The following is an 18,121-nucleotide window of genomic DNA, read 5'->3' as shown; positions in this document are numbered from 1 at the left end:
CGAGACCCACTGAAAAGCCTCAACTGGACGCCAAGTCGGGGTAGGTGATGAGCCAACCCAAAATCCACACGACTTGTGCTAGTTAATTTGCGCTCCGGATGCACAACAGAAGATCTCAATCGCCTAGGTGAATCTTTGGAGGTTCCCCTTGCCCCGCAAGAGGTATGTTGGCGTGTCATTGGTAAACTCAGAATCAAGGAGCTCCTCTTGTGTGTGGATGCAATCCTTGGAGCCTGGTCTCTTGGGCGGAGAGAAAACTACTCATGGCCTCGTCAACAAACAGGAAGAGATAAGGTGCTAGAGTGCACCCTTGTCGGACCAAGCAAGAAAGCGAAAATCTGTCACCTCTAGCTTCTTGAATAAAGACTTGGCTGTGTGAAGCTGAGTAGAGTCCCGAAACACCTTGGACCCACTCCTCTCCGAGAAACCCATCTTGCACATTGTCCCCTCTTGAAAGCCCCGATCTACTTTGTCATAGGTTTTTTAGAAATCGAGGAAGGAGAACAATGAGATCTTGTTGATGCATCTTGACCGACGGGGTTGCCTCCCAGAAGGTGAAGATCTTGTGTAGAATACTCGTATCTTGAACGAAACCCGTGTGTACCATGAATAAAGTCGGGGAGAAAGGGTTGCAGTCTTAGGCTTATGGCCTTGGCCACAATTTTGTAGGTGCCTGCTGCAGAGTTTGGCGTGCATACATTCAGGAAGCCCACACAATCCTCTGCAATCTTGATGGTTGCCCATTGAGCTCGTCCTGTGACAATGGGGTGCTTGAGTCGACCACTGTCGGCAATAGCTGCCCATTGATGGAAATGCATACTCCACCCTGTCGCGGATGGGCCAAAAGAGTGGGACCGGAAGGTGTGACTCTTGCCTTGCAAGATCTTCCCGCAACGTTGGGTACATCCCTCTGAAAGATGGTGCTCCTGAATGAAGAGAATGTCAATGGGTCCACCAACTGCTACTTTGTGGAGCTTCTGTCTAAGGACCATAGTAACATGAAACGTTTCGTCTGTTTTGTCATTTTGTCGTTTCGAAGGTTTCGTTTCGTTTGTTTTGGGTGAAACGCAAAGGTTTCAAAATGACACTTCTTATGTACACATACCAAATTTATAACATAGCCAACACAAAGATGAAGATACATTTTTTTGGGACTAGTGGGCATGAAATTCATGATTCTGGGAGTAGGTTTTTTGGTATTTTCAAAATTTGGGCAAGAAAAGGAGAGGAAGAGAGGAGGAAAGAAACAAGTTGGAAGGGAAGAGGGAGGTGTGAAGAAAAGGGAAGGAGGTGAGAAGAGGAGGAGAGAAACTTGGAAGACAAGAAAAGGAGAGAAAGAGGAGGAGGAAAGAGGAGGAGGGAAGAGGAGGGGTGGACCGTGGAGGAGAAGAGAGAAAGAGGAAAAGGGAAGAGGAAGAGGAGGCGTGGAGGAGAAGAAGTGAAGGAGCGTAAAGGAGGAGTGGACGAGGAGAAGAGGCGGAGCAACAGGTTGCGGCCGAGAAGAAGCGTCGAATGAGTGAAGTGGCAAATGGGCAGCAAACAAGAATGGAAACGACGACAAAAATCGCATTTGCAAAAAAAAACCTTCCGCCCTTTTTTTTAACCTCACTTTACATTTGGGCGAAACACCGTTTCGATGGATAGGTTTTGTTTTGTTTCGAAATGTTTCGTGCCGTTTCGAGAGGGGAAAACGGGTTTTTATGTTACTATGCTAAGGACACCACGTCCTTGAAAGCATTGTGGGCTCTCCAAAAGGTTGGATGTTCCATGAGACAATCCGCATAACTAAGAGTGGTGGGAAGCGGAACTGTTTAAACTGCTCTCGAAGAGTCTTGGGTGTGGGTTTCGATGGAGGCCCATCACCGTTGGGGGGCTACTGAGATAAAGGCTCATAACGGTTCTCTGACACAACCGTATCCTCTTGAATCCCGCCAGCTTGGCGCGTTCGTCGGCGTCGCTCAGCTCTGGAAGCAGCTATTGGTTCCGCCTCAAGCCAGCGGTCTTGCATCGGTCTCAACCTTGGTGCTTTGGTACCTGGGGGCTTGTGTCCTGCCCACCCCCGTGGGGAGGGTCTGAATTGGGGCCGGTGGCGCGTGCCCACGCGGGGGAGGGTGGGCATTTGGAGGCGGCCTCTTAGATTGCTGATGAGGACAAGCACCAGCGAGGTGTCTTATCTGTTGGCAGATGAAACATTGGCATGGGAGGCCATGGTACTCAACACTCTGCAAAATAGGGTCCCCTTGTAGACTAGGGAGAAAAATGGTGTGAGGCTCTGACTCCGGAGAGGCAATGCAGATACGAAGGGATGAAATCCCGGCCGTTCGTGCAAGAACCGAAGCGGCGGTGGAGGGGGGGATTCCATCACTCTCTCGATAGCACCACATATCATCGGGAGGAGAGGAAGGTATTCCTTCCTAAGACTTGGAAAGCAGACTATCACAGGAAAGTCTGAGACACCAACCAAAGGTTCGGACACCGGGTCGAAGCGGTGCTGCCACCTCGCAAAGAAGGCTTGGGCCGTAGGTAGTGCGACAGTGCTTAGCTGCATGACTCTATCCGAAGCTGCAGGCTCAACCTGATAGTAGCCACACCCCAAGGGATGAATGTTAGTATCTTTCCAAGCTTGTGGAGAAGGCTTGCATGTAAACAGATCCTTGAACTGTCCGTGCGCTTGGTGGCTACCCACAATCTTGCATACCAAGGCGGAGGCCTCCAAAGAAGCGACTGTCGAAGTGAGGAGGTGGAGATTCTCTTTTGCAAAGGAGAGGCAAGGGACGGTGGCCTCGATTGGGAACGATGGAGTGGCTGCCATGGAGTTCTTCTGGGGGTTCAAGACCATGGAGTCCTCCTGGGGGCAGGTGGAACCACGGAAGGAAGGGGGGAAAAGCAAGGTGATGACACACAGCCAGGTGAGCTGCACAGGGAGGGAGGAGGGGGTAAAGGCGAGGGAGCCATTGGTAGGGGCTGAGGTGGAGAAGGAACAAAGTGAGGGGGGCCAGCAAAGCAAGAGAGGGAGGCGGAAGCAAAGGCGAAGAGGGGCGGCCAGGGGGGCGGGGGGCGGCGCTCACTGCTCTCAATGTCTCCAGATAGAGTTCCTTCTTACCACTGCACTGAGTCAGATGTTTGAAAGCGATGGACGAGTTTCTTGCCCAACCCTTCTTTTGATTAAGTACAAAAGTTGAAATAGTCGTGCGAGACATCGTCACTTCTTGAACTGGTCTCCGAGATCTTCACATTCATCGAGGAGGTGGCAACACTCGAGGTTCAGGCACTTCTCTCCAAATCCATTGAGCAGCAGCATGAGTTGAGTGTTTTAGCAGTTCTCGAGGTTTCCATGGGGCCTACCATGGCAGAGCAACATCCAGAGGAAAAGGGGCCAGTTTCAGTGCTCACAGTTCTCGAGGAGATGGTCGTGAAGGTAGCATGTTGGAGATAGAGCCCTTAGTCGGCTCGACAATGTGGATCTAAGGCGCATCATGTGCACGTGCGCTCCAAGTTAAGTAGGACGGGGTGTGTCAAATCCCCACGGATCCCCTCGTGATCGTTCTTGGTTCGAGACTCGAATCCTGCAAACAAAACAAACAAACAAACAACAAGGGGGTGCATGCTTGACTCACCTCCCAACCATGACAGCCGTGGGCAAGCCCACAGTCTTGGCTGTCCCCACCGAGCCACGAGCTGAGTTAACTAGGATGACGTACCGACCAATCTCCTCCTTGCGACGTCCCATACCGCCATGAAGCTGCCATCGTGGGCCTCGAGATTGCTGTCGGCCTCGGCTGCCATCGTGGGCCTCGAGATTGCTGTCGGCCTCGGCTGCATAAAGCAGGTGCACGTCTGCACTAGATCTAGGCTCCAAGACCATAGAGCTCTCACAAACTCGCGAGGCTCTCTATATCTCAATAACTAACTTTGGCCACCCTTTTATAGGCTCTTGGCCGGTCATCGGGCGTCCACACTTGGCCACCCTTTTATAGGCTCTTGGCCGGTCATCGGGCGTCCACACTTGGGCGCCCGTCCGTCCATACTTGGGTGCCCGCTCGTTAGTATATCCCTAACTCAGCTCGTTAATCAGCCTGCCTAGTTCCAAGCTTCCCCAAGCCTCGAAACTAGTCTTGCGTACGTGTAGCACACGGTAGATACACACTATGCATATGACATACTCCCCTTCCTCTAAGAGCTCACTAAAAAGCCAGGGTAATCTCTCTGAAGAGTAGTCAATGTCTCCCATGTAGCGTCCTCCTCAACACGGTCCTTCCACTTGATCTTGTATTCCGTGATAAGCGTATTACGCAATCTTCTTTCACGAAATCCAAGAATCTTCTCAGGTTCGTGCGGAACAAATGTCATGTCCTCGACATCTATAATTTCTTGAGGAGTAACTAACTGATCTGTCCCACCCAGTACTTCCTTAAGTCTACTGACATGAAATACAGGATGAACTTTCACATGAGAAGGCAAATCCAATTCATATGCAACTGAACCAATCCGTCGTGTAACACGAAATGGTCCACAGTATCTAGGAGATAATTTCGGAGATCGACCTGTCCGTAAAGTCTCGGAATCTTTCGAAACTCGCAAATACACCATCGTTCCTTCAGAGAACTCTCTGGGTGAACGATGTCTATTAGAATAAAACCTGTCTCGAGTTGAGCACTTCTAATAGATTCCTTTGCAACTTGTAACATTTCCTGCATATCTTGCAAAAAATTACGTGCTGCATCATGCTGAAGTCCTGAGAATCCTACTGTAACAGGTGATCTAGGTTGAAAACCATACATAAGCATGAAAGGACTAAACTCTGTACTCGTATGCTTAGTACTGTTATATGCAAATTCTAACATAGGAAGATAATCCTCGCATGAACTCTGTCTTTTGGATACATATGCTCGAAGCATATCCTCCAAAATCTGATTCACTCTTTCAGTCTGGCCATTAGATTGAGGATGATATGAGGAACTCAAATTCAAAGTTGTTTCCAACTTCTCAAAAACAAGTTTCCAAAAATCACTCGTAAACTTAGAGTCCCTATCACTGACTATGTTCTGTGGTAACCCGTACAGTCTAAACAATTGCTCGTTAAACTGCCGTGCTAATTGCGTAGCTGTAATAGTCTTTCGGGTCGGTAAAAATCTAGCCATTTTTGTCAAGCGATCTACCACAACCCAAATAGAATCGTGGCCTTGATGTGTTCTTGGCAATCCGGTAATAAAATCCATGGAAATACTTTCCCATTTATTACCTGGGATTTGCAAAGGATGCAACAACCCAGCCTGTCTAAAGCGTTCAGCTTTATTTGCCTGACAAATATGACACTTGAGAACATAACCTTCAACATACCCTTTCATCTTCGGCCAATAAACAGTGTGTTTCACTAATGATAACGTCCTGTGTACCCCAGGGTGTCCAGCAGAAGGGACGTCGTGACACTCTTTAAGAATCTTGGACCTAATGTCCGGGATCTTTGGTACACAAATTTTGTCATTACGGAATAGTAAACCATTCCGAATCATCCACTGGTCTCCTGCAGCCTGAATAGTAGACTGCTCAGTCACCGAGTCTTGGTCAATCAATGAGCTCCCGTCTTGGATCTTCTGCCAAAATGGACCAAAATAACTATCAGTCTTGCAAAGCCCTCTCAATGACTGAAATAAGTCAATAGAAATCTCGGTGAATGACAAAGTATCTCTCTAATCCGACTAAGCGCATTTGCAACACTATTCATGGATCCTTTCCGATAACGGATTTCAAAATCAAAATCTTGCATTAACTCCGCCCAACGAGCTTTCCTTCCTCTCAAATCATCCGCATCACACACATACTTGATTGACTGATAATCAGTCAATACCACAAACTTGGAGCCATATAAATAATGTCTCCAAACCTTGAGAGCGTGAATCACAGCATAAAGCTCCTTCTCAAGGGTTGGCCAACGAGATTGAGTGTCGTCTACCTTTTTACTTTCAAAAGCAACTGGTCTACCATCTTGAAATAGAGCAGTCCCGATAGCATAGTCACTGGCATCAGTTTCAAGAACATAAGGCCGACTAGGATCAGGTAATGCTAAGATAGGTGCTTTCTTGACTTTATCTTTCAAAAGTTTGAAGGCCATATCCAAATTGTTATTCCAAGTGATAGGCTGATTTGACTTACGTCCACAACCTTTCAATAAGTCGGTCATCGGTAGTGTGAGCTGAGAGTACTCTCGTACAGATTTCCGAAGAAAAACAACAAAACCGAGAAAAGAACGAAGTTGTTTCACTGTTCGCGGTATAGGCCAGTCCAGAACCTTCTGAACTCGGTCATAGTCAATGCTCAATCCATCTCTAGTGATCTTGTGTCCCAAGTAAATGATGTCGGTCATAAAGAACTCATATTTACTTAACTTAGCATATAGTCGATTCTGTCTTAAAAATAGATAAGACAATCGTGAGGTGTCTGACATGATCCTCAAGAGTACGACTATAAATCAAAATATCATCCAGGAACACCATCACAAATTTCCCCAAATGTTCACGAAAAAGATCGTTCATCATTTGCTGGAAAGTGGCAAGAGCATTGGTTAATCCAAAAGGTAATACGAGAAACTCGTAATGGCCATACCTAGTCCGAAAGGCGGTTCTTTCGACATGCCTTTCATGAATACGTATCTGGTGGTAGCCAGTACGTAAATCTATCTTCGTGAAATATTTTGCTCTTGCTAATCGATCAATTAGGTCATCTGATCTAGGGAGAGGATAACGGTTCTTAATGGTCAGCTTGTTCAATCTCTTGTAATCTATACACATTCTCGAAGTATTGTCCTTCTTTCTCCTAAGCAACACAGGTGCATCCCAAAGTGATTTACTTGGATGGATCTGGCCCATCCTCAAATAATCTTCGAGTTGTTTAGCCAACTCATCTTCCTCGGCTTGGCTCATCCTATAAGGTGGAATACTCACAAGATGAGCACCAGGGATCAAGTCAATACGATGATCTACTGCCCGTTCAGGTGGTAAACCCGATGGCAGTTCCTTAGGAAATATGTCTTGAAACGAATCAAGTATCTTCTGTAATTCTTTGCTTTCAAACACACTTAATTCATTTACATCTATGGAAGGGATGAGAAAGGAAGAAAGTGGAATCAATACACAATGGAAAGCGGTATACAAAGAAGAATCCATTATATTTCCAAAATCAATTGTATTTACAAGATGTCCCTGAGAGGGATGAATACAATCACCTAAAATACTATACTTGGTGTCCCCTGAAAAGAAAAAATATGACTAGACCAATCTATCTGGACTTTAAGAGTCTTAAACCACTCAATCCCTAATAACAAGTCTACATTCTCTAGGTGCATTACATAGCATTCCAGAGTATCTTTGTAGTCCTGAATCTGGATTGGAAGCATCTCCACCTTGCGATCCCAAACTTGCCTTCCCGCAGGTAGACGTACCTCATAGGTATGGTCGTTGAGTGTCGTATCAAGACTCAATTTCTGCACAAGTTTGTAGTTAACAAAGTTGTGTGAACTGCCAGGGTCTAAAAGAATGTGAATTTTATGGCCATTCACTTCTCCATAAACTCGGAGAAGATTATGCAAGCCAAATACTTTAGAATTGAACAGACAATTAGAACAAGGTACCCTTTTGCTTTGGGCACTCGTTACGCATGTGTCCTTTTTCTTCGTAGATAAAACAACATTCTTCCTTCTTGAGCTTTAAAGCCCTAAGGAGTTGTTTCTTCTTTGCTGGTGTCGAACTTGAATTCTTCGAAGGTTGGTCCGAAGACTTGCCTTCAATCGTGTTAGCCATAGGTACGGAGAACTTTCTTTTATGCTTGTTCCCCTGCTCGGTAACGGGTTTCGACTTGGAAGAGACCATTGTATCATCATAGATACGCGCTGAATGAATGGCCTCGTCCAATGTTTTGCATTTGTTATTTTTAACATGTAATCGGTACGAGTCTGGTAAACCAGCTACGAAAAATCCCAAAAGAGTAGTGGGATCCATCTTTGTAGCTTTCATCTGCAAGTCACGAAACTTCTGGAGATAGACCTCATAAGTGAGGTGCTGCGAGGTCATGGTCAAAGCTGAAAACCGGGCAACAATATCATAATCATCCTCTTTCTTGAGGAATTCTTTCTTCAAGACGTCTTCGAATTGTGCCCAAGTTGTTGGCTCAGGGTTGAGTTTCTTTCACCAAAGCAAAGCTTTGCCGGACAGGAAACCTGTTGCTAACTGGATCCTCTTTCCATCATCATATGGATGAAACTGAAAGTGAACTTGCCACTTATGTAGCCACGTGTCCACGATCTCCTTGGTGTGCTGCTTTTGCTCGCCCCCGAACGGTTCCGGAGTAATGTTGGGGCCTAAAGCTGAAGCCAAGGTATCCATACCCGAGAAAGTAGAGAGGGTAGTGGTCAAGAGAGCGATGGAGTTTTGCAAAGCTTGCATTTGGGCTGCGATTTGTGCCTGAGGTTCCGTTGAAGAAGCTTCGAGAGCTACTTTGAACTTTTGGAAATCTGATTTTAACACAAAATTGTCAAAAATATCGGCATTAGTACCTTCCGTAGCCGACAAGCCTTGGCGTTCCACAAGGGGCTCCAACTCCGATTCTTGGGTCGACATCGTAAAGAGGGTACGTGGAGAGAAAATTCAATCTTTGCACAAGAAGAGTGCGAGTGAACTTGAGAGCTTGAGAGCTTGAAAACTTGAGAGATGTGTGGCAAGAAGCCCTCTTAAGGGGTTCATAAAGATAGCCCCAAAAGCTAAAAATCTCCAAAAGCTAGGCTTAGCTTTTGCTTTGCTTTTGTGTTTTTTTTTCTTGATTAAATATATATATATATGTATATATATATATATGGATATATATATTCTATACTCTTAAAAAAAAAAATAAACACTTTGAAACCTTGGAGGAGGAGACTTTTAAACCTTTTAAACCAAAAAAATTTAATCTCAAAAAAAAAAAAAAAAAACGAAAGCTATAAAAAAAACGTGGGCTTTCCTTGTTTTTTTTTTCTCCTCCTGAATTAACCGCTGGCGTGCTGTTGTCGCTGACGTCAACCTGCGCTGCCCTTCCTGCCGGCGCCTGAGTGTGCATAGGCGGCCTGTAGTGGCCTACGCCACCTTCACGAAGATCTGGCCACGTGGCCACGTGGCTTGGGCTGGCTAGTCAGTCCTCTCATAAACCTTGCCAATGCATGGCTCGTGTCCATATGCAATCCACATCAAGCGCATGATCGGCTTCATCATAGCATTGATAGTGTTGACTTCCAAAATGTGAAGTCTTGTATGGTTCTCGCAATCTCTATACCGGCCATAGTTGTTTCTCGTACCCGTACGAACCGATTCGTACCATACGTTATGGTACCGTAGGATATCGTGCGCTACGAGTTTTTCTTTTTGTTTTTTTTTCCTCCCCACCTTGAGAAAAAAACTCCAAATGCTAAAAAAATATAGAAATCTTGCTTAACAAAGATCCCAAATGCATGCAATACTTCGCAACTTTCGTGTCCACTGAGTATTTCATATGGGGTTGTTGAGAGACCTAAAAAATATGGCAAGGGAGACTGGTAGTGTACACATGATTGGTAGGATGAGAGAATCTTGCTACATCACTTGGAGATCCCTGGTATAGATAGGCTAGATAGTCAGATCCTCAAGTTATGTACGAAGGAGAAGATTTGGACATGGCCATTTTGATCTAGGGAGGAGTCCCTAAACCTATCACCCTAGATGCACTGCTCGTATGTGTGCAAGGACGGTCCCTTAGTCATAAACGCTACACTGGGAGACCTTTGGTATTGCATTACCCATCCAGGTTCTTTTTTGGAGACAATTGGGAGATCCAACTAGGAGAGACACATCTCCATGTTCTGGTTCCTCGAGCACTGTAGACTCCTCTCCACCCACCCCCCCCCCCCCCCCCCCCAAATCTTCCCTCATATTCAAGCTTGAAGCTCCATAGTTTGTAAGTGTAAAAAAAAACCATATTTTATTGTACGGTATCCGAAAATTTCATATTGTACCAAAAATTCCTGTATGGTATTGTATTTTCGTACCGTGACAACTATGATACTGGCTCTTGACCGAGAAAGAGTCCATCCTATTTACTCATTGCATGCAACCAATTGCTTCAAAGGCAAATTCACTTTGGATAATCTCTTCATCATGAGAAAGTTATAACTAAAGCGTGTCTCGAGTACTTCAAGAGATCCTTTTTGGGCGATGTGTTGTGGAATTCATTCAAAATAAATTAATGGTTTTGAATGAAGCTTTTTATCTTCTTGCCTTTTTGAATGTGTGGATCAACCCATGGTAAGTTGCCAATATCTTTCAGTAAGTTGCTCAAACAATGTGCAAAGCATGGACTAAATGTGATATGCGGATACCCGTCTTTAAGCTTTAGACCAGCTGCTCTATTTGTTGCCTCACCATTAGCTATGAACTGAATAACATTCTGTGGGCCAACTTTCTCAATACCTTAGGCCCACTCTTCCACAAGCTAATCTACAGTTTTTTCAGTCCTAGAAGCATCATGTGAGAAAATGAATTGCATTCTTTCTTGAGAATAAGCAACCATGTCATGAATGGACCTTTTCGAGTGTCACTCCAGCCATCTGCAATAAGTGACACACCATTCTTTGCCCAACTTTCATGCACAGATTCTAAAGCACATTCAATTGCGGCTTTCTCCTTTTGCAACAAGGTGGTGCGCAGTGTCTCATACGGAGGAGGCTTGTATGTTGGGCCATACCGTTGACCCGGCAATCTCCTGGACCATTTCAATAAAATATGGGGACTTTGCAACATTGAGATCATGATAAAAGAACCTTGCAACAGTTGCATCTACCCTCTCTTTCTTGCAGGGATCCCAAGCTGCTCCCAAGGTTTGCTGCTTGCCGGAGCTTGCACCCATAGGCTGCGAATCCTTCTCCCCCATACTGCTGCCCATCTCCCACGTGTACATCTTCCCCATGTCTACTGAAGTAAGATGCATTAATTGCTGGTTTCTTTCGTGCACGTGCTTTCTCCTCTTCACTTGGGTACTCTGCCAAAAGCTCTCTACGCATTTTAGGTGTTGTCCTTGGGCATTTGTGCACTTGTGCTTTTTAATTGTTTACATGGCATAGATGTGCTCTCACATGGTTTGCTCCTCCTGACTTCTCTTTGTTACATTGCTTACGTTTCCATCGTGTTGCACCTCCCTTCGATGAATATGGTTCTAGCCTTTCAACCTCGTCCCACCAAGTAGCATTTGAAGCTGATTGCTTTGACCATGAGGAAGCCATGATTTCTGCAAATTCGGCCAACAAATTGATTAGCCTTTCAAAGTTATCCATGAGAGAGAGAGCATGAGAGAAATTAGTTCTTTTTTGTCTACTGTATTAAGAGGGAGAGACTCAAGAGAGAATAAGAGGAGTTTTAAATTTTACTAATTGCTATAGACTTTGCCATGTGTAAATTTTAAAAGACTAAAGGTTTCACAGTTGAAATTGAGAAGACAGGTGGCAAGTTGAGTGCTGAGGAGCTTTCTCAGTACAGGAAGGAGGGTAGATGTTACTTTTGTCACACAAAAGGACATACTTCTCGGGATTGTCCGAAGAAGCCTCCAAAGGCCGCCGCCGCCTCCACAGCTTCCGTGGTGAGCACAGCCCCCACACAGACCCCAGCGGCTACCCCTAGTTCTTCAACCCCCGGTGCTTCAGTTGGAGCAATTATTAGCCGGGAGCTCGAAGATAAGCAGAAGGGTGCCCATGACCAGGAGTATGAGTGCACGAATTGCTCAAGTCCTTTGGCTACATAGGTGGCCAGAGAGTCGTCGTCTTGTTCGACAGCGGCAGCACGGAGGATGTGGTCACGGAAGAGGCCGCTAGGCGTGCCCGTTTCGAGCTGACTCCGGTGGACAAACAAGTTGAGGGTTTTAGCACAGGTATGACAACGAGCGTCAAGTATGAAGCTCTAGGTGCTAAGTTAGTGATTCAGGGCATAGAGTTTGTGCGTGACTTTATGGTTGCCCCTCTTGTAGGAGCAGACATAATTTTGGGTATCCAGTGGTTTCACAAGTTTCTTCCTGATGTCAAGTGGGACAAGCACACGTTCCAAATCGATCGGAATGTGTCAAATACCCCGGTGACCATTAAGTGTGAGCCAGGTATTCCAAACTTTCCGCTCATAAGCCACTTGCAGGCTAAGTGAGCAGTCAGGAAAGGCGCACAGTGTGCGATGATTTACATCCAGACAGCCCAGACGGTGGCCAGTGCTTCCGAGAAGTACTCGGTTCTCCATGAAAAGTTCCAGAAGATTTTTCACAAGATTGACCTCCTCCCAGGCTCGGAACCCTCGAGCAAGTTTCCGTATCGCCTTTCTAAGGCAATGGAATCGGAGTTGGACCGCCAACTCCAAGAATTGTTGTAAGCTGGCTTCATCCGCCCCAGCGTGTCGCCATTTGCAGCACCGATCTTGTTTGTCAAGAAAAAAGATGGGTCTTCTCGGTTGTGTGTCGATTATCGTGCACTCAACAAGCTGACTATCAAGAGCAGATTCCCGATGCCTCGAATTGACTATATTCTCGAGAGGCTGAATGGAGCTAAGATGTTCTCTAAACTGGATTTAAAGAGTGGGTACCACCAGGTACGGATTGTTGAGGGGGACATTCCCAAGACAGCTTTCCGTACAGAACGGGCCCACTATGAGTTTGTGGTTATGCCATTTGGATTGACGAACGCCCCAGCTACATTTAACCGCATGATGATGCGTATTTTCCGGGAGTTGATTGGAGTGTGTGTGTTCATATTTTTGGACGACATACTCATATTTTCAGCTACAGTTGAGCAGCATGACATTGATGTGGAGAAAGTCCTTAAGTTGCTGGAAAGCAACGAGCTCTATGTCAATGAAAAGAAGTCAGAATTTTATCTGTTCCAGGTACATTACTTGGGATATATAATCAGTGCCGAAGGCATTCGACTTGATCCGGCTAAAGTGGCCGAGATTGTTAACTGGGAAGTACCTCAGACCGCTTATGACATTAGATCATTTGTGGGTATATGCCAGGCATATTCCACCCACATTGACAAGTTTTCTGATCTCTCGGCAGACCTCACCGATCTGCTAAAGGGAGTGAAAACAAGAAGGCAAAAGATTCGAATGACTCCACGAGCGTTGGAGGCATTCCAGAACCTCAAGGTGGCTTTGTCAGAAGCGCCTTGTTTAGCCCTCGCCTCGTGGGACGAACCATTTCAAGTGATCACCGATGCGAGTAACATCGCAATTGGAGGTGTATTGCAACAGAATGGTCATCCGGTAGCTTACATGTCTCGTAAGTTACTGCCCGCCGAGAAGAACTACTCAGTCTATGATCGTGAACTCCTAGCAGTAATACAGGCCTTGAAACATTGGAAACATTTCCTGTATGGCCGTGACTTTGAGGTTCGCACTGACCATCAGGCATTGCGCTGGATTCAGACGATGCCAAGTGCACAGTGGAGTGATCGACAACACCGCTGGAATCAGATATTCCAGCAGTTCGGTGGTATGATTGAGTACTTTCCAGGAAAGGCCAATCCAGTGGCCGATGCTTTGAGCAGGAAGGGACAAGTATCTACGATTCAGACCACTAGACTTGACCTTGTTGGTACAGGACTAGAAGACATGAAGCACACGTATGCGGATTCCGAGGAATTCGGTACACAGTGGGAACATGCATTGGATGCCACAGGACCATTCCATTTTCTGATACGCGATGGTTGGCTTTTCTACAAAGGCCGACTCTGTGTCATGAAATCATTCCGGGCAGCTCTTCTCCATGATGCCCATGACGCCATTACAGGTGGTCATAGGGGCATGAATTCGACTCTGGAGAAATTAGAACGGCAATACTATTGGCCAAAGATGAGGCGTGATGTGTTTACATATGTACAACGCTGTGACATTTGTCAAAAGGTGAAAGCTCCTCGTGGAAAGAAGATAGGGTTGTTACAGCCTTTGCCAATTCCTAAGGGTCCTTTCCAGGACATTTCGATGGACTTTGTCACAACCTCCCAGTCCGAGTAAGCGTAATACACAGTGTTTAACTATTGTTGATAGGTTCAGCAAATTTGTTATGCTTATTCCTTGCAGGGCCAATGTGACCGCCGAGGATGTTACCCAGCTATTCATTCGGCATTGGTACCCGATTGGTGGGATTCCTAGGACCATAGTGTCAGACCGAGATGCCAAGTTTACCAGTCATTTTTGGAGGGCATTGTTTGATAATTTTGGTACTAAGTTGAATTTTTCCAGTGCATTCCATCCACAGACAGATGGCCAGACAGAGATATACAACCAGTTGGCCTTTGATGTGCTGAAGTGTTATGTCCACGATCAGCAAGGTAAGTGGGAATCGTTTTTGCCTTTAGTTCAAGCTGTTTTGAATGACTCTTTTTCTTCAGCTATTGGGAGGACTCCATATGAGGCAGCGTTTGGAAGGCCTTTCCAGTCGTTGTTAACCAGGACTTCGTCTTCAGTACCTGAGGCGAACAGAGTGACGGAGTCTTACCAGGAGATCCTAGAGTCCGTTAAAGACAGATTGGCTAAAGCGCAAGAGGCCTACACTCGACAGGCCAATAAAGACCGAAGGGACATGAAGTTTTCGGAAGGAGATTGGGTGTATCTTCGGATTATGAAGCAAAGATTGAAGCAGGTGGGCAAGCGATGCCCAAAGTTGTCTTTCAGGAGCTTCGGACCATTTCCCATCCGGAAAAAGATTAATGAGGTGTCTATGCAGTTAAAGCTACCTCTGAGTTGGACTATGCACGATGTATTTCATGTCAGTTGGTTAAAGCCATATGCAGGTCCACCCCCTTCAGAGGTCAAAGACGAAGCGGAACCAGACATCATTGATGAAGCAGAAGTAATGGTTCCAGAACAGATCCTTCTGCACCGTTTCAAGCATGGCTCAGGCCGAAGACTACGACAGTTTCTCACGAAGTTTCGGGACCGAGGAACTCATGAAGCGGTATGGCTCGACAAAGAATTTTTCGAAGACTATCTGGCATTATTGACGGATTATTTGGAGGCTATGCAGCTTCCGTCAAGTTAAGCAAAAGGGGATGTCACGTGCATCCCGCACTTGGATGCCACGTAGACATTTCTGTACAGAAGGTGCAGGACCTGGGATGGTGAACTGGTCCCATGTGAGCCCAGTCCGGGACGAGTCAGCCAGGGATCCATCTCAGTCGTCCGAGGTCAGGTGTGCATTGTCCTGCACATGAGTCCAAGGTCAGGTGTGCACTGTCCTGCACATGAAGCAGTGCCAGTCCGCATTGTGAGTCTCCCTCTGGAATGATGTCAGATGTTCTGTGTATCTGGTTTGCAACTGGATGCCAGGCCTCTGTAGGCATGTAGGTTTGGATGTAGAGATGGGGCCAGCCCATAGGGCTACCCCAGTGCGAAGATTTGCACTTGCACTCTTAGTGTGGGCATGGGGGAGGTGTAGAACCACCCCCAAGGGGCCAGGAGGGCCCAGGCTGTGCCCACCAGCCATGGCATGGGCTGGAAGGGGCTGTCGGCCAGTTTTGAAGCTGCTGGACAGGCAGCCGACAGGTCTAATACCCTACCCAGCAAGTCGGCCAGGTGTAGGGAGCAGTCCCACACCCATGCGCTGATTGCCCAGCAGCCAGGATGCTGTCCCAAAAGGCTGCGCAGAATGGCCAGCATTTAATAAATCTCATAATTCACCAAGTGCTCCAAGCAAACAAGGGCCAGGACAGCCAAGAACTTGCTAAAGCAAAGGGGTGAAGGACTGAAGGTCAAGGGCAGGTTTTCCAGCCAAGAAAAGGTCAAGTACTTTGTATTTGTTTTCAGATTTACATCATTCTAATAAAGCAAATACACCATCCGTGGTGGGGGCCCTACAGAGGGTAATTGGGACCCAATATTGTGTCCTCTCCATCTCCCCCCCTTCTCTCTCTATTTTCTGCACATCGTCTTTCAGTTTGTGCGTTAATTCCGTTGCGAAAAGAGTGCTGATTTCTGAGTTTTGAAGTACCGATCCTTCTCCGAAGCTTCCGCATATTACACCCTGCTACTATGCCTTAGGAGCTGTGTTACCATTGACTATTACTAGTTTATCATTTTACGTATTTCATGATAAGTAATACAAGTTAGATTAGGTCATCTTCTCTACTGTGTATTGAGCATGAAGTTGGATGGATCAGAGACCCTTGTGGTCTTCTATTAGATACTGCGAGATATGGATCCATGTTAATTTAATCCCAGTGGTACAGATTCAAAACTGAGAACCATCCCTCTTTTTCATCAGGAATTGAAAGAAATGAAGAGGCGACTTAAAGAAATAGAGGTGGAGGCAGCAGCTTTGCGGGATACACAAGCTAAGGTGGAGAAAGAGATGGGGACCATTCAAGGTTCGGGGTTTTATGTTGAGACTGTTGTGCTGTGTTCACAAGCGGGATTTGTCACTGGATGGCGGTTTGCTCACTTGGTTGTGTGGCTGGTTTGGATCCAGGTACGTCAGACGTTGCAGCAAGCCAAGCAAGTAAAGAAGAGGTGGATTCACGTTCAGTATATGTGGGCAATGTAATGGTCCACACCATAAAATCTTCAGATTATTACATCATGCTTTTCCGATGCATTCACTTAGATTTGAAATTTGTACTTGTCCAAGTATTGTTAAGATACTGACATCATTTTGGAGGGGTTTAGGTTGATTATTCTTGCACACCTGAGGAAGTTCAGCGGCATTTCCAGCCATGTGGTACTGTCAATCGTGTTACAATCCTAACAGATAAATTTGGACAGCCAAAAGGGTATTAACTTAATCATTTGCTCTTGTAGTTTCAAGCTTAGTATAGTTTAGGAAGGACCTCTTTACTGCTTTTTGTATGAATTGAAATCTCGTGTCATCTTTTAGGTATGCTTATGTTGAGTTTGTGGAGACGGAGGCTGTCCTGAATGCCCTGCTGTTGAATGAATCAGAGCTCCATGGACGTCCTTTGAAGGTAAGCCTTCTTTCTCTCTCTGTGTGTGTGTGTGCGCGCGCGCGCGCGCGCGCGCTAGGAGCTCATAAGCTATGTACATGAGCTATCCTTTAAGTTGCTACCACCACACGTGTTTCTTTAAGCTGGCAGGTGACGGCCAAAAGGACCAATGTACCAGGGATGAAGGTGTTAAGAGGCCGGCAACATGGTGGATATGCTCCAAATCCTTATGCTGGGTATTCTCCATATGAGTACATTTTGAATCTAGCGACACCGTATTTACAGTCAGTTTTACCATCAAAGGATTCAAGCTGGCTGAGATCTCTTCTCATCATGTGTCACAGGAAATTTCCGCGGTTACGCAGACCTTCCCGATTCAGGCCCTATTATTGAATTTCCTTTGTGGCTTGGGCTCATTCCCAGTGTGACGTGTGGAATCTCTTCATAGGATACAAGATTTGTCATAGGATACATCTTACTTTGGAGTCTGAATACCATTCTTGTCTGCTTTTGTTAGTTGTATGTTGGATCTCCAAATAGAAGCCTCACCTCAAGAACCTTGATTTCCATGTGGAATATATCACGATTTCCAAATGTAAAGATTGGTGTTGCTATTTTTTGATGGTGTTCCTTCCAGATTCAAATGAGGGTTCATCAGGAGGATGGCGACTTGCCAGTTGATTTGGATGCCAAATATTTGTTTGCAAACTCCTAGTGTGTTACAGTCGCATCTCCATATGATAGTATGTTTTTCATCCTTACTGTATGTGGCTCTTGGTAGGGAGCTGATGTCCACATCAAGGCTGTGTTGCAGCAGATGGCTTATTAGCTGCTGCTCTCTTTTGATGAAACAGGAAAATTTCTAACCAATTCTCTGCACGAGGCTTGGATGAAAATAGTTGCTCAAGGTATACACTAATACAAAGCTTTATGGGTTATGTGACTTTTACAGGAACCATGTCTGAAACTATGCACTCAATTCAGGTGTTATTTTGTGCTTTTGATTATGTGGCAGTGAAGCGCATGCTATCCTCGAGCTACAAGCTCTCTCAAGATATGGTATGTTCTTAACGTCCTTTTCTGGGTTTGTTTTCATTAGTGTTGGCTCATCTTCAATTTATTAAAAAACATGATAAGGTGGCAGGAGAGAAAAGA

The 18,121-nt window shown here is 45.8% G+C and overlaps 1 protein-coding gene across 5 annotated transcripts in view; it reads left to right on the top strand.

The window, feature by feature from the left end:
- The window catches only part of LOC147638575 (polyadenylate-binding protein 2-like), a 29,206-nt gene extending 11,532 nt beyond the window's left edge, over positions 1 to 17,674 (top strand). For 3 of the 5 annotated variants that reach the window (XM_086798491.1, XM_086798492.1, XM_086798493.1), the window contains exons 3-8: positions 16,291 to 16,393; positions 16,495 to 16,565; positions 16,692 to 16,795; positions 16,900 to 16,987; positions 17,110 to 17,202; positions 17,311 to 17,674. In XM_086798491.1, the coding sequence (XP_086654617.1) occupies positions 16,291 to 16,393; positions 16,495 to 16,565; positions 16,692 to 16,795; positions 16,900 to 16,987; positions 17,110 to 17,202; positions 17,311 to 17,394 (543 nt within the window). In that variant the 3' untranslated portion in view covers positions 17,395 to 17,674. The remainder of the gene's footprint in view (positions 1 to 16,290; positions 16,394 to 16,494; positions 16,566 to 16,691; positions 16,796 to 16,899; positions 16,988 to 17,109; positions 17,203 to 17,310) is intronic. The other 2 variants (XM_086798494.1, XM_086798495.1) reach the window with 1 other exon arrangement.
- Positions 17,675 to 18,121: the final 447 nt, after the last annotated feature.

Source organism: Cibotium barometz, chromosome 5 (assembly GCF_041138505.1).
Source record: "Cibotium barometz isolate CiBa-2024 chromosome 5, ASM4113850v1, whole genome shotgun sequence".
NCBI lineage: Eukaryota > Viridiplantae > Streptophyta > Polypodiopsida > Cyatheales > Cibotiaceae > Cibotium > Cibotium barometz.
This window is presented reverse-complemented; position numbering and strand designations above follow the sequence as displayed.